Below are 15413 nucleotides of genomic sequence, written 5' to 3'. Positions count from 1 at the left end.
GAGAAGGAAATGGCACCCCACTCCAGCATTCTTGCCTGGAGAATCCCATGGATGGAGGAGCTTGGTGGGCTACAGTCCATGGGTGGCAAAGAGTCAGACACGACTGAGCGACTTCACTTTCTTTCACTTTCCTCCTTGTAAGAAATGTTATGACAAGCAGAGACATTACTTTGTCGACAAAGATTTGTCTAGTTAAAGCCATGGTTTTTCCAGCAGTCATGTATGAATGTGAGAGTTGGACCATAAAGAAGACTGAGTGCCGAAGAAATGATGCTTTTGAACTGTGGTGTGGGAGAAGACTCTTGAGAGTCTCTTGGACATAAAGGATATCAAACCAATCAATCCTAAAGAAAATCAACCCTGAATATTCATTAGAAGGACTCATGCTGAAGCTGAAGCTCCAATACTCTGGCCACCTGATGTGAAGAGCCGACTCACTGAGAAAGATAGAGGGCAGGAGACGAAGGGGATGGCAGAGGATGAGCTGTTTGGATGGTATCACCGACTCGGCGGACATGGGTTTGAGTGAACTCCAGGCAATGGGGAAGGACAGGGAAGCCTGCTGCACTGCAGTCCATGAGGCCTAAGAGTCGGGCACAAATGAATGACTGAGCAACAAAATGAAAAGGTGTTCAAAGTCAATGGTCATTAGGGAAATAAAAATCCCTTTGAGTTATCACTTTAAACATTTTAGACTGATAATCAGCAAAAAAGAAGAGACAGCAAATGCTGGTGAGGATGTGGAGAAGGGGAACCCTTCTGTACTACTGGTAGATTTATAAACTGGTACCGATTCTACATAAAAAAGTATGGGGAATCCTCAAAAAATTTCAAATAGGGCTACCACGTAATCAGGGGGTTCTACATCTGAAAACATCCAAAAGAAATAAAAAAGTTAAGTTGAAAAGATATTTGCGTCTCCAAGTTCACTGCAGCATTATTATCAATAGTCAAAGCATGGAAACTAAGTGTCCACTGATGGATGAAAAAATTTTAAAGTTGAGCTATATATATACAAATACATATAATGAAATATTATGTATAATATTATATAGTTATATATTCTATATGATATATTTCTGGATTATATGCTATGTAATATATATATTATATAATATTCAATATATAAATGTATTTATACTTATATAAGTACATTATATATACTACATAATATATAAATATTTGTGCTAGTGGTTAAGAACCTGCCTACTAATTCAGGAGACAAAGAGACATGGTACAGGGTTCAATTCCTGGGTCAGGAAGATCCACTGGAGGAATGCGTAGCAACCCACTCCAGTATCCTCGCCTGGAGAATCACATAGGCAGAGCAGACTCGCAGGCTACAGCACACAAGGTCGCAAAGACTCAGACACGACTAAGCAACTTAGCATGCAATATATAAACATTATATAAATTATATTCTATGTATTCAATATATATAACAGATCGTATATGTATATTATTAATATAGTATTTGTATATTATATATGTTAATATACTGCATATAATATATAAAATATACAAATATAATAAATTAAGTAGGATATTAAATTAATTATATTTATGAACTATATACAAGAATTATAATTTAGTACATAGTCTGTCAGAGAAGGCGATGGCACCCCACTCCAATACTCTTGCCTGGAAAATCCCACTGACGGAGGAGCCTGGTGTGCTGCAGTCCATGGGGTCGCTAAGAGTCGGACACGACTGAGCGACTTCACTTTCACTTTTCACTTTCATGCTTTGGAGAAGGAAATGGCAACCCAGCCCAGTGTTCTTGCCTGGAGAATCCCAGGGATGGGGGAGCCTGGTGGGCTGCCATCTATGGGGTCGCACAGAGTCAGACACGACTGAAGCGACTTAGCAGCAGCAGCAGCAGCACATATTCTGTATAATGCATAACATAAATTATATATACTATAATAATACTTATATAATATCTCTAATATATATCTGTAACAATTTTTACACAATTTATATTCTACATGCTAAATAACAGATATTACATATTATACAATGTATATAATATATAGTATGATAATAATGTCACATACTGTTAAATAACAGATACTATGTATTATACAATTTATATGATATATACTGTATTACCTATAGTTTATTTTCTATATTTTTATTTTAGTTTATTTTTTATATTTTTATTATTTTATTATTTATACATAGTATGTGATATACTGTTTTTGATAGTATATCACATACTAAATATAAATAAAATATCTTCTATATTTAAATACTATATAAGTATTTATTTAAATAATTTAAAGTATTTATATATAAAATGATCTAATTATTTTATATATTAATATGTGATATAATGTAAAATGTACAGTAAAGTATATATATATAATATACATATAATATTACATATATTTATATTGGAATAATAATTCACTGACAAATAAAACTATGAAACCCTGCCATTTGCAAAACATAGACAAACCTTGATGGCATTACACCAACTAAAGTAAGTCACATAGAGGGATACTGTATGTTCTCACAGTGGGATCTAAAAACCAAAGAAATCAAAACAAACAAAAACCCAACCAAACAGAGAAAAACAGGTCAGAGTCAGTGTGAGGAGAAGAAAACCTGGAGGAAGGTAGTAAAAACGTAGCCACTTCCAGGTGTAAGATAAATAATTACTAGGGGTGAAATGTACGATATGATGACTACAGTCACCACTGTTGTATGATGTATCTGAAAGATGCTAGAGTAAATCCTAAAAATTCTCATAACAAGCAATTTTTTTTCCTTTTTTCCTTTTACTTTTTATATGAGATGATGGATGCTAACCAAGTGTATTGATATAATCATCTCACAACATATTTAAGTAAAACTGTTATGCTGGATACCTTAAACTTATGCAGCAATGTATGTCAATGATATCTCAATAAAGGTGGAAAAACAATTACTACAAAAATAGTTTTATTTAATTTGAAATCTTTCAAAAGAAATATGTAATCGTATCCTGATTGTTACAGTTCCTATAATTTTTGCAAATTTTTAAGTCAGGATAATTTACCAATGTAACCTAGGTGAAAACGACTAATGTAAATTATGTAACATAATCCGACCCATTTCCTAAGCAGTTTGCCATGATTCCCACATTTTTAGATAGATGTAAAAGTAATTAATAAATAGGATGGTATTTTATCCTGCATTTCTGTCTCTTATTCCTTTTTTTTGTTTTGCTTTTCTCATTCCTAATAGCAGACAGACTATCACACAGAAGGCATTTGTAGGGAGAGAGCAAACTGGCCAAGGTGGTGTGTTCAGGCTCTCCTCTTATTTTATAAATAATGACTGTAACAGCTGAGATCATTTATAATCTAGCACTGCACACGCACGTCAGGGGGTACTGGCTTGGTCACGGGCTGTGTGCAGCATGCATGCATGTGAGCTCCACCTAGAAAGTGGTGGCGTATTACTGCTGTGTCACGGCTGTGTCCGTGAGGTCAGCCATGAGAGGAGAGAATACAGCGCGTCTGCTGCTAGGGTTGCTGTGTCAGCCACGAAAGAATATTGCTATGGCTGCTGTGCCGGCCAGCAGAGAATAAACCTGTCTGCATTTCTATGACTCCCCACATCTTCTTCCAGCCTCTGAGCTAGCACCTCGTCTACCCCGCCTTCAATGAACAGTGTGCACAGTGAGATACAGCAAGATAGCTGGCGTCACGAACAGGATGACGTGATTTATTAACATGATTAATAAACATGGTTTATTAACAGCAGTTAATAAATATGTTTTTGGTTAAATAATAAGCACTCTAAAATAATTCATAAAATAATTATGTGTTCATTTTTGATAGACGTAGTTTCCATTTTATAGTCTGTTCTACATTGAAGAGATTTATAAATATGTAGGAAAGAAAACAACTTTGTAGCTTTCAGTCTGGGATGCCACATGTTCACCTTGGTCCTCATCCTCTGTTGTCTTTCAGTCTTCAATCTAACGTTTATAGATACTATTAACTTTAATATTCTAAAATGATCATTTAAAAAATGAACCAGTGTGAGCTCATAGTGTATACCACTCCCAGAACTAGAATATGTGTTATTCAAGCTTATAACTAGAATATATGGCAGTACACGAGAAAATTTTTCAAACAATAAAGGTAAAGCATTCTTGAAGTTTGGTTACTATATGTATAAGTGGTTCTAATTGTGTGTGTCTGTGTCTGTGTGTGTGTGAATGCACACTTGTTTTGTTATTTGTGCTGAGCCTCTAACCATTAATTGATTACATTATAATAAACCAAAAGACAGGCATGAAAATAATACTACTTTATGTTCAATACCAAATTAATGAATTTCAAACCAATATTTTTAAGAAAAAAATCGATGTCAAGTTACATTAATGGGCAAGAGTGTATATATTTATAAAGTTTCCTTGTAAATAGAAATTTTCATGGGAGAAAAATTAAGAAAAAAGAAACATTAAAGATATTTTTTTTAAAAAAAGCTTAATGTGTTTTTCTATGAACAACAACAGAGCAAAACAGTAAGATTTCCAAATTAAAGACAGTTGTTTGAAGAAGGATGTGACAGATACCTGGTTGAAAATCAGATATTAAAAACAAGATTAAAACAACTGGATGAGACATTTACAGAATGAACTAGAGAGATGCTCAAAAAGGCAGTGAGTTCTGAAATTTTCATCTCTTACGTCACAGCAAGAGTCATATCATAACCTGGCCCTAATCCCCACCAATAGTAATAAATTTTTACATTTGCTTACCTGATCAGCTTGGATTAACTGCCTTGGGAGAGACAGAGACTTTTAGGCCTTCTACTCTTTCTTGGTGAGTTTCAGGCTTATAACCTAAGTGTAACCCACTACATAAAGATTAAATGCTTTCATGTTTAGCATATTAGAACCAAATTCACACACGCTATTTTTAAATATCGATTACCTGAATTCCAGTTTAAAATGCCATCTAGCTCAGAAGGAGTTTTTTCTAACTGCCCCCTTCAATATCTGGATATAGAATAAGAATATTATATATATATATATATATATATATATATATATATATATAATATATATATTCACACACGTAGGTATATTCCATACCATCTCACCTGATGACCTATAGTCAAAATCAGAGAAGTATCTATATTAATAAAAAGATGTTGGAGAGAAACAAAATCATTCATGTTTCCTTATTTCTCATCACTGATTCAAGCAATCCAGCCACTGGCAAAAATAATAATAATAATAGAAAGGAACTTTATTCTCTTTTTTTACTGACATTATAGCTCAAAGCCCTGATTACACACACTCAAAAGTTGAACTGTGCTAAACTTTTGCTGGACTCCTTGTTCTCTTTTATTTGCTTATTTTGTTTTTAAAAGTACTTTTTAATTGAAGTATAGTTGATTATAAAGTTAGTTGACCTCTTTTATTTCTTTTTTCCACTTCTTTTTATAAAATATTTTTAACTGGATTCTAATTGCTTTACTATTTATTTATTTTTTTTATGATAACCTACACCTCATTCCACCTGAAAATATTTTTCAACATAATACTGTACTGGAGAAAGACAACTGTGTAGCAAAAAGCAAACAAATAAAAAACAAAAGAAATCATCCTCCCCCCAAAAAAATATTTCCTACTCAAAATGCTTCTGGAGGTCCTGAGTTAAACTAAAACATTTTTCTCCATAGCAGGACGGCTCAGAGATTTTATATCTGAATCGAGTATCTAAAATGGTGTCTAACAAAATGAATATTTGTTGAATAAATTAATGATGCATTTTGTAAAACCTCTGTAGGGGTATCTAGTTTGAAACTTTTTATTTTCTTTCTTGCCCACTGATTTCTACCTAGCTCTTAAATAGATGTTGAATAAATGAACAATATCTAAAGCATGTATTTACAAATGTATACATTTGTAAAGCAATGCTTTGTCCTCCAGCTCTTTGAGTAACAAAGGTTATTATTATTGCTATTAATATATCAGCAGTAGTAATAGTTTTAATTGCAATGATTGTAATAATACGGAGTATTAACCACATGCACTGTTACCAAGACAAATGTTCTAGAAACTCTGTACCTCATCTCAGTTTTGCAAAATCTGAGGATATATAAATCATTGTACACATTCTATAGGTGCAGAACTGAGAAGGGAATTTGGAATCTAAAAAATTTTCTTTGAGAATCTTAAGAATCAATTACATGAGGACATATTTGCTGTTTGATAGCATTTAAATGTGGTTTAGTTGAGAGTCAATATGAAGCAAATAATGCTTTATTGTAAAAATTAGGTAAATGATTTGGTTTTTCTAAAAGAGAATAATAAACATATGGAAAACATCATGAAGAAAGGCACATTACCTAAATGTATATTAAGCTTAAGAGAAAAAAAAAGGCAAATTGTATTTCTTTAGGGAAAAGCTAAATATTGCCTGTTCTACTAACTTTGCTACCAACTAATGTGGTTCTGTTATTTGTGGTATTAGAACTCATTTGTTTTACTCTGTTTTACCCAGTTATGAAGACTCAAATCATTTGAATGGAGAAAAACAGAGACTGTGCAATTGTTTAGTATTAAGTAGATTAAATAATTTGTTCACTGGTGTTTTACTTAGGTACTTGGGAATATGCAGAAGGGTAAGACTCACTTTTTACAAAACAATTAAGACAAGCATATTGGACTATGTGCGTTTCTTCCATTACTGCAATGCTGTGCGTTTTGTCACCTCATTTTCTTGCTCTTTTGGGTCTGGGCGGTTATAAATATCCCCCACTCAAACCTATAGTCTCAATTATTTCTCTATATTAAAGAATATCTGATAATTATGAATTCTTGACTCCCATACAAGCATGTACAGTCTTGTAAGTCTGTTTAAATAATAAAAAATACAATAAAACCTGGGAACCCAAGAAAGATCCCTCTATTACACGGTTAGCGTGTGCTTTCCAGACCAAGGGGGGATGTTCCATTTATAACTCTCATTTGTTTCCGACCATCGTGGCCAAGTTTCCACTTACTGCACGTCTCCATGCCATCATCTTAACTTCCAGTTTGGAGCACTGTAAACTGTTTCTCAACCCTTAAATTAAAGCAAATGATATCCACTCCACATGTACCACCAATTTGACTAGAAGCCACTTCAAAGATTTCCATTTTAAAGAATGAAGTATGGCCAGTGCTTCCTGAAGCCAAAGTTTGCTTGCTTCATAATGAAGTGGAACTTTCTCTGATTTCCCTTCGATTTAAACACTGGCAGCTTTTTTTCCTAAGGCATATTTTTTCTCCTCCACTCAAGGTTAACCCTAGTTATTGTTGTTGCTGCTGCTTTTATTGGGGAGGAGACAGGATACAGGAAACGGGGAGGGGTCCAGGCTGACTGTCTTACTCAGTGCTGCTGGGGGACCAGTACACGTGGGTCTGCAAAGGCAGTCCATGTCCAGATGAACACAGACCTCCCAAAACGCTAACAGAGTGTCTCAGCTACACACAGATTCAGAGAGAAAGGAGCGTATACATCTCACACTGTCACTGGCTTATCAAACTGGATGCCAGGGTTGGAAAGGGGACAGCCGCAAAGACAAACTCTCAACTCTAGTGGTGAGCTCCCCGAGCAGGTCTCTGCTTTCTGACCGTTCCTCAAAAGTTCATTTGAACCGGCTACTTGGGCTGCACAGTGCTTCTTACAGAAGCTGCTCTGACCCTCTCCTCTGCCTGCTTTCACAGCAACTCCACGTCAAGCTCCGGGCTGTGGCCTCCGCCAGGCTCCAAGTGCACTTTCCTCACCCCTCGCTTCCCACATGTACTTAGAGCTTGTGCACAGAGTAAAGGGGCAAAACACACAAAGCCCAGTGCTTGAGGACATGCTCCCTACCAACTTGTACAAGAGCAGAGCAGAATATCCACCCCTCCCCTGACACACACACACATATCCATTCACACGCACACACATACACACACAAGCACATACACACATAGACACCTACACACACAGACATAGACACATGCTTATATACACACTGAGACACACACAGACATCCATACACACAGATTCCAAACAGTTCAGCTTAAATTTAAGATATGTTCCTTCTGACAAGATTTATATTCTTCCTGACACCTATAGGTATTACTAATCCACAGCCACTCATCTGCTCGGGTCTTAAACATTCTGCAGGCAACATGAATTTGAATCCTAAATCCACATCAGAGCCAACAAGCTAGGAAGCGTAAAGGGAGCTTGTGTATTTCTCCCTTACTCAGAGCCAAGGCCTTGAGAATGACTATGGCTTGCCGCCTTCTCCCTTTGTGAGCTGAGAGTTTTGCTGGTTCATCCTTTTTGACTGAGAACGTGGTATTTGGTGGGGGTCAGGTCCTGACCTTTGCTCTCCATCTTGCTTGGGCCAAGCGCTTTTTCTACACCCGCACCCCTTATGGCTGTTATAGGATGAATGGGCAAATGCTCCAGAACTGGAGTTCTCATCTCTTCTGTAAATGGAGACTTTGCAGCTCAGTTAACACAGCAAATGTTATAGAGCTCAGCTTCCCCCTGAATAACATTATTAGCTGACTTTCAGCTCCTGGGACATCATCTCCCTCTGCAAGGCCTTTTGCCCGAGTACTATTTCATCTGCTTGAACATTCTTTCCACACACTGATGCCCCCACCCCCCACACGCCCCTGATTAAGGTTACTTTCTTTTCATTCTTTTTTTTTCCTGCCGAAACCCCCAGCATGTAAGATCTCAGTTCACAGACCAGGAATTGAACTTCTATCCTTTGCAGTGGGACTATGGAGTCTTAGCCAGTAAACCACCAGGTAAGTCCCTCTTCTCATTCTTTGTATCTGATTTTGAACTCCTCAGATAGGCCTTCCTAACTGTCACAGTCATAATCGGGCAACAGCAATATTTCGCACTGGAGCATTTTCAAGAGGCATAAACTTTAAATATTAGATGTTTGGGTTTCCAGAATTTCCATTACAGCCCTGGATTCCCTCAAACTAAGGTATCACTCATTATGCAATAAATATGGTACATGAATAAAATATAACTCAAAGCATTACCGTACAGAGGATATATCCATATACGAAATGAGAGAGACACACAGACAAACGTGTGCGCACACACACACACACACACACACACACCCACACACCCCAGACCTCTCCAGGAACTTGCTGGTGAGGAACACTTAATAAGTTACAGTTGCAGCTGAACACAGAATCCTGAAGCAGTGCCTAGTTCTCTATTGTTTTAGAAACTAGAAAAGAGAAGGAAAATTGTCAAAATTCCCACGCCCCAAAGTCCATGGGATATCATTTTTTCTTCTAATTCAATACAGTGTTCCTTGCCTGCTTCCAGAGGATAAATAAGGATTTGTGCACATATGTTACAAAGTCCAAATAAGCCCTTGTGGGGCTTGATCTTCACAGGGTTTTTTTAACTTCTGCCAAACAACTGTGCACTGCAGGACAGTGACATTAAGCTTCAGGCATTGATTTTCAGCCTCACCAAAAAGCTTTCAGGCACTCTTATCTTTAGTTGTCAAAATCTTAGGTTCAAAGAACATCCAGTCAATCTATTTTTAGTCAAATTTAAAAAATAACATTGCTTTAACAATAAATATTTTAAAATGCAATTTATGTGTTCTTTTCAATTAATACATTAAAAAGAACTGAGGTACCATTAGAATTTAATAAGCAATTCCTAATCCTCCAACTTTCTAAATCTCTTGATTTTGATCAGAATATAGTTGATAAAAACCAGGGATTCTTTCAAAAGGAGGTTTGCCAACAACAGGAAAACATCTTAGACAAAATAGTCTATTTTTCAGCACCATATTTCCTCATCACAGAGCACCAAATTATCCAAAAGAGCACATGTTACATGATTACAACAGTACGTGCTACTATCTCTGTGCTTTGCACCCTCCACAATGCCATCATTTTTCAGTAAGGCCGAGCACAAGTGAAAGTTGAAAGAAACAGACATAGCCCTGAGAATATTAATGCTTTTTAAAAGAACAAGTTCAGGGATCTTACCAAGTCAAATGAACTGTAATAAGAGACACCATTGCCCAAAAAAGCATGTGCAAATTGACAAATATTTCCTGAGTGTGTGCTGTGTGTGGACTACTGTTTAAATGTTACATTCTTAGCAATTTATAAATATTATCTCACTAAAGTTCTTAATACATTTGTAGGCCAAATAAATATACACACCTTTACACACACACACAAATAATACAAAATACCTGAAGGGCCGTGAGGATATTTGCTAAGGCTTGTCCGTAGGTGTCATGACAGTGAACAGCAAGAGCCCTGGGTGGGATTTCTTTCATGACACTTTCCAACATCTTCTTCATGCTTCCTGGAGTTCCCACTCCAATTGTATCTCCCAGGGATATCTCATAACAGCCCATGCCATACAGTCTCTTAGACACCTACCAGGAAAAGCAAGCAAGTAAAACGACGGAAATCAATGGACTCAAGTCCCGTTGTTCCTTAGCAAACATAATCTAGAGGTAAACATACAACTAAGGTCACATGCGTATTCATTCATTTTAGTTTTCCAGTCTTTTTCCTTGCTCGTGAATCCCAAACATGAGATAAAACTTTGAATGACATTTCTGTTGTTGCTCAGTCACTAAGTTGTGTCTGACTCTTTCCAAGCACACCAGGCTTCCTGTCCCTCACTGACTGTCTCCCAGAGTTTGCTCCAACTCATGTCCATTGATATTCCTGTAATTATCTGTTTCTAACATTCAAGTTTGCCTTAGAACCATATCTATCTGTGTAACTGTATGTTCAATGATAAAATTATAAGTTACAATTTCAATAACGAGAGGCTTAACTAACAAAAGTATCAGAAATTTACTCTGAAACTATTAATAGTATTCCTCAAGTTATTAAACTAGCGGTCAAGAGATATCAATCAAGTAACTTTGTGATTGATACAGACACTTAATATTTTTGTCTTAAAATTTCTAGCTCATAAACAGATGATCTTGAGCCTAGTAAATTTCAAGTTCCCTTCAAGTCAAATAATAATATTACTTTCAAAGAGAAATATGAATTTGCTTTAAGGTAGCATGGTATGTTGATAAAGACACAGCTTGTGCAACCACACAGGCCTAGATTTAAACCTCATCTATGGTCCTCATATGATGCTGGGGAGAAGATGAAGTTTTTGAAGCCCCAGTCACTGTTCTGTAAAATATAAACAATAAAATATCTTTATACAGCACATTTTTTAAGCCTTACTACTTAACTTTTTGAAATCATAGTAATAAGGTGAAGTTACTGTTGAAATGTTTGGTTGTAAAAATGAAATGAGAATATACAAAAATCACTCTGTGCAAAATCAGACACCTGGTCACCCCCGAACTCATGCCTTGTGTTTGTCTGCAGGGCCTGCTTTACTCCAGACACTGCCCTGCGCGGTGGTATGACACAGACGTCCAGGCTCACGGTATTACGGAGTCTGGAGCCAAGTGAGGACAGACCCTAATCAGTTCCACTTGGGAATGTGTAAACACAGCTAAAATAATAATTTTAGAACAAAGAAACAAGATTGTAAGAGCGGGGAGCAAAGGAAATTGACCTAGATCTGTCAAACAGGAAGGGCCTCAGTGCAGCTTGAGATAAAGTCAGCATCAACTTGTTGGAGAGGTGGCAAAGGAAGGATGTGAGAAGAATATTCAGGTGGAATTTGAGGCAACTAAAATATCAAATATGAAGGGCATTCCAAGTAGGAAGGAAAGTCAAGGGAATTCCCTGTTGGTCCAGTGACTGGGTTCTGTGCTTCCACTGTAGGGGATATAGGTTCAATCCTTGGTCAGGGAACCAAGATCCCACATGCCAGGAGGCAAGGCAGAAAGCAAACAAAATAAAGGTCAAATGCAAAGGACAGTTGCAACAAGAAAGTAAAAACTGAAGGGCAACAGGGCTCCATAATGCTGGGGAGGAAGGCCCAGAGCATTCAAAGAGCACACCGCCTTGTAAACCAACCGAGTTTAGGATTTGGGTTGAGGATTCTATCGTAAGAGCACTAGAAAACCTTGAATGAATGTGGAGTGGTGGTGATATACTTGGATTGATATTTCAGAAAGGCAGTATCAATCAACATCCAAAATAGGTTGAAGGCACTCAGAAGGGCTACCTAGTCCAGATAGAAGACTATTACTGGATGGAAACTTGGATTAAAAAGCATAATGCTGATCCTCCTCTTTCTTCTCCTTTATTTAAGTGTATCCATTCAACTGTTAAATATCCGGGTCTTTGGAATCATATAGAAAGCATGTAGGTGACTGAATTTCTCTCTTTGATTCCATCAGGATTTTTTTTTTTTTTTTTTTTGCCTCATGTAGATACAGTCATTAATTATACCAAAAGCCTGTCAAATGGTGGAGTTTCTTAACGGCCGTGTAAAGAAAAGTGAAGCTGCCACCCAAATGATTGAAGGAAAATTCTAAGCATGGAGTCAGGGGAATCCCAGGGTTACAAGAATGGCAGGCAGGAAGGAATGTCACCACCCCCAAATTATGCTGAGACGTCAAGAGAAGGATTGAATAGGATCTCGCATTTCTTAAAAAAAAAAAAAATGGAGTACAGTTGCTCTACTATATTGTGTTAGTTTCTGCTGCACAGCAAAATGAATCAGCTCTATTTGTACATATATCCCCTCTTTGGGGGACTTCCTTCCCCTTTAGTTCATCACAGGACACTGAGATGAGCTCCCTGTACTATACATGCTATATATGAGCCAGAAAAATGACACAGATGAACCTATCTGCAAAGCAGAAATAGAGACACAGACATAGAGAACAAACCCATGGACACCAAGGGGAATCTCACATTTCTTAATCCCAGTGCTAAGTTAACGATCTTACAAAGAGGGATTCCAGCAGCGTGAAGGGTCTAGACATCACTGGGGACATGATGAAGAGTTGATGCCGCACAGATAGGTGGGCACCACCGATGCAGACAGCCCTTTGGAGTGTAGCTGTGGCGGGATGGAGACGATTGTCGATAACTAGCCAGCCAAGGATGCTGACTAAAGGAAGGAAGTTTTCAGATGGAGCACGCTCGCGCATGCTCAAGTGTCGACAGGAAGGGCTCTGCAGTTGCACATGCAGGGGAGCGAGTGAAGGGGAGGATTCAGCGGAGGGGACACAGTTTGCCAGAGTCATTTCGGACAGTGAGACCAGGAGCTGGCCCCACCCTGGGGTGGAACAGAAGACCCAGGCAAGGTCGCTGGTCATGAATTCCTGACACTTCTGACCTGCCTGTTCCATGATTCTCTTTGGCAGCACCCCAGGCATTGTGGAGCAGGAATGAAGAGCCTGAGGCTGTGGGAGGGCTGTCCAGAGGCAGCATGAGGCAGAAGGCAGGGAGCAAAGGACAGGTGTATAGGCAGAGTCGGATTTGGGTTTTGTGGAGTCTGAAGTCATATTATTTTGGAAATGATTTTTTAAGAAAAGAATATGTAACTGTGAATACAAATTAATAACACACCCTTGGGAGGGTCTGATGCCAGCAAAGGACTGCAAAATTTAAGTTGTATGCAGATGCAAAATATTATATATATAAGATGAATAAACAACTAGGTCCTACTGTATAGCACAGGGAAGTATATTCAGTATCTTATGATAAACCATAATGGGAAAGACTATGAAAAGGAATATATATGTATATGTTTAACTGAATAAGTTTGCTGTATAGCAGCGATTAACACAACATGGCAAATAAACTGTACATCAATAATTTTTTTTAATTAAGCTTCATTATTTTATAGTATATCTGCCTCTGCCTCTGGAATAATGGCAACTTGAATCTCAGCACAAAGAGCTATGGGATATAAAAAGAATAAAAGCATGGAAGCAGCATGGACTCATACACATGTCAAAATAGGCCGGAGACAGCAGAGGGACGCCACCTAGGCAACCAAGGCAAAGTTTAAGGATGTGCGCAAAAACGGCCCTGACATTCCAAAAGAAAGTAGACAGGCCACTCACTATGTTCTACTCACATAAAAACAAAACAGATGTTTTTATTCCCTCTATCTTTGAACATCCAAATCGTAAGACTCAGATGCTAACTCTGGACAGTGATAGCCACTATCTAGGTCTTTAGCATTAAAATACAACTATTAGCTCAGTGATCAAATATGCCTCCCGGTCCACAGTTCTCTTTGGCCTTGTGGTGCAGATGTAACAAACAGCAGGAAAAAGAGCCCACTTTTAAAAACAGACATCGTTTTACCATGAATCAGAAAAGCAGACGTATATCTTACTTCTGTCACTTTCTGAAGTGTGATGTTTCCTTCATATGGACAGCCCAGGGCACAGGATACGTACCTAAGTTTAAAATACAGAGCCATTTAAATATGTGTCTGGTGGATAAGCTACTTCCTAATTTCCATTGTATAAAAATGAAAAAAATAGCCAAAGGTTCATCAGAAAAAAATTATTTTACTCTCTTCCTTCATTATTATCTTATTCTCAGACCAAACAAAAACAATTGGAAACATTTTCAATTTACTCATAGTTTTAATTTAAAAATTTTTCTAATTACAATTTGATATATGTTATTTGATGGCAGATGGGAATAAGTATTTATCTGTTGGGGTTGCTTACACTATAGTAATAATACAAAAGCAGAAAATACCAGAGAGATATATTTTTATTTTTGTTGTTTTTTAAAAAAATTTTTTTGGTTGTTCCATGTGGCATGTGGAATCTTAGTTCACTGACCAGGGATCGAACCTGTGCCCTTTGCAATGGAAGCATGGAGTCTTAACCACTGGACCACTAAGGGAGTCCTGAGATGTACTGTTATATTTAAATAACTACATACATTCAACTGTTAAATATCCAGGTCTTTGGACTCATTTAGGCAGCAAGTAGATGAACTTGCTGAACTTTTCTCTTCATTTCTGTCTGGATGTTTTGACCTCACCAAGATACAGTCATTAATCACCCCACAACTCTTAGAACTGACCACAACCTCAAACTTCACCTGGCCTCTCTCTCATGGGTCTACCTAAATCATCCCCAAGATAATCAAAGACTGTCTAGTCTGTGTTTAAATGGCTCCAAATAAAGATATTCCATATGTTTCTTCAACCATTTAGTATAAAAAGCCAAGCCTTTCCTGCAAGAATGATACACTTCCATCTGAAAGTATGAAACTTTAGGAAAAGTCTCTTTTTAGCTATTTTCAGCTCAACACCAATCCTGTTTTATTAAAGATTTCTCAGAGACTTTACAACACTATGAATATAATGCATCATATGCCTGGTCATCAGGAATTTAGCAGTTCACACAAGGGAGAGCGGTGGTGGGGAAGAAGACTGGAGACCCAGTTCTTTGGGGCCAAATATGAAAGGCTTTAGATAGCAAGGTCTTGAATGCTATGCCAT

General features: G+C 37.4%; 1 protein-coding gene across 3 annotated transcripts in view; it reads right to left on the bottom strand.

Moving 5' to 3' along the window:
- HMGCLL1 (3-hydroxy-3-methylglutaryl-CoA lyase like 1) overlaps positions 1-15413 on the bottom strand; it is a 186160-nt gene that overhangs the window by 53813 nt on the left and 116934 nt on the right. For 2 of the 3 annotated variants that reach the window (XM_068960783.1, XM_068960784.1), the window contains 2 exons: positions 14286-14349; positions 10246-10434 (listed from right to left, as the gene is read on the bottom strand). In XM_068960783.1, the coding sequence (XP_068816884.1) occupies positions 10246-10434; positions 14286-14349 (253 nt within the window). The remainder of the gene's footprint in view (positions 1-10245; positions 10435-14285; positions 14350-15413) is intronic. The other variant, XM_068960785.1, reaches the window with a different exon arrangement.

This window comes from Capricornis sumatraensis, chromosome 22 (genome assembly GCF_032405125.1).
Source record: "Capricornis sumatraensis isolate serow.1 chromosome 22, serow.2, whole genome shotgun sequence".
Classification (NCBI taxonomy): Eukaryota; Metazoa; Chordata; class Mammalia; order Artiodactyla; family Bovidae; genus Capricornis; species Capricornis sumatraensis.
The sequence above is the reverse complement of the archived record's forward strand: the minus strand, read 5'-3'. Positions and strand labels throughout refer to the sequence as shown.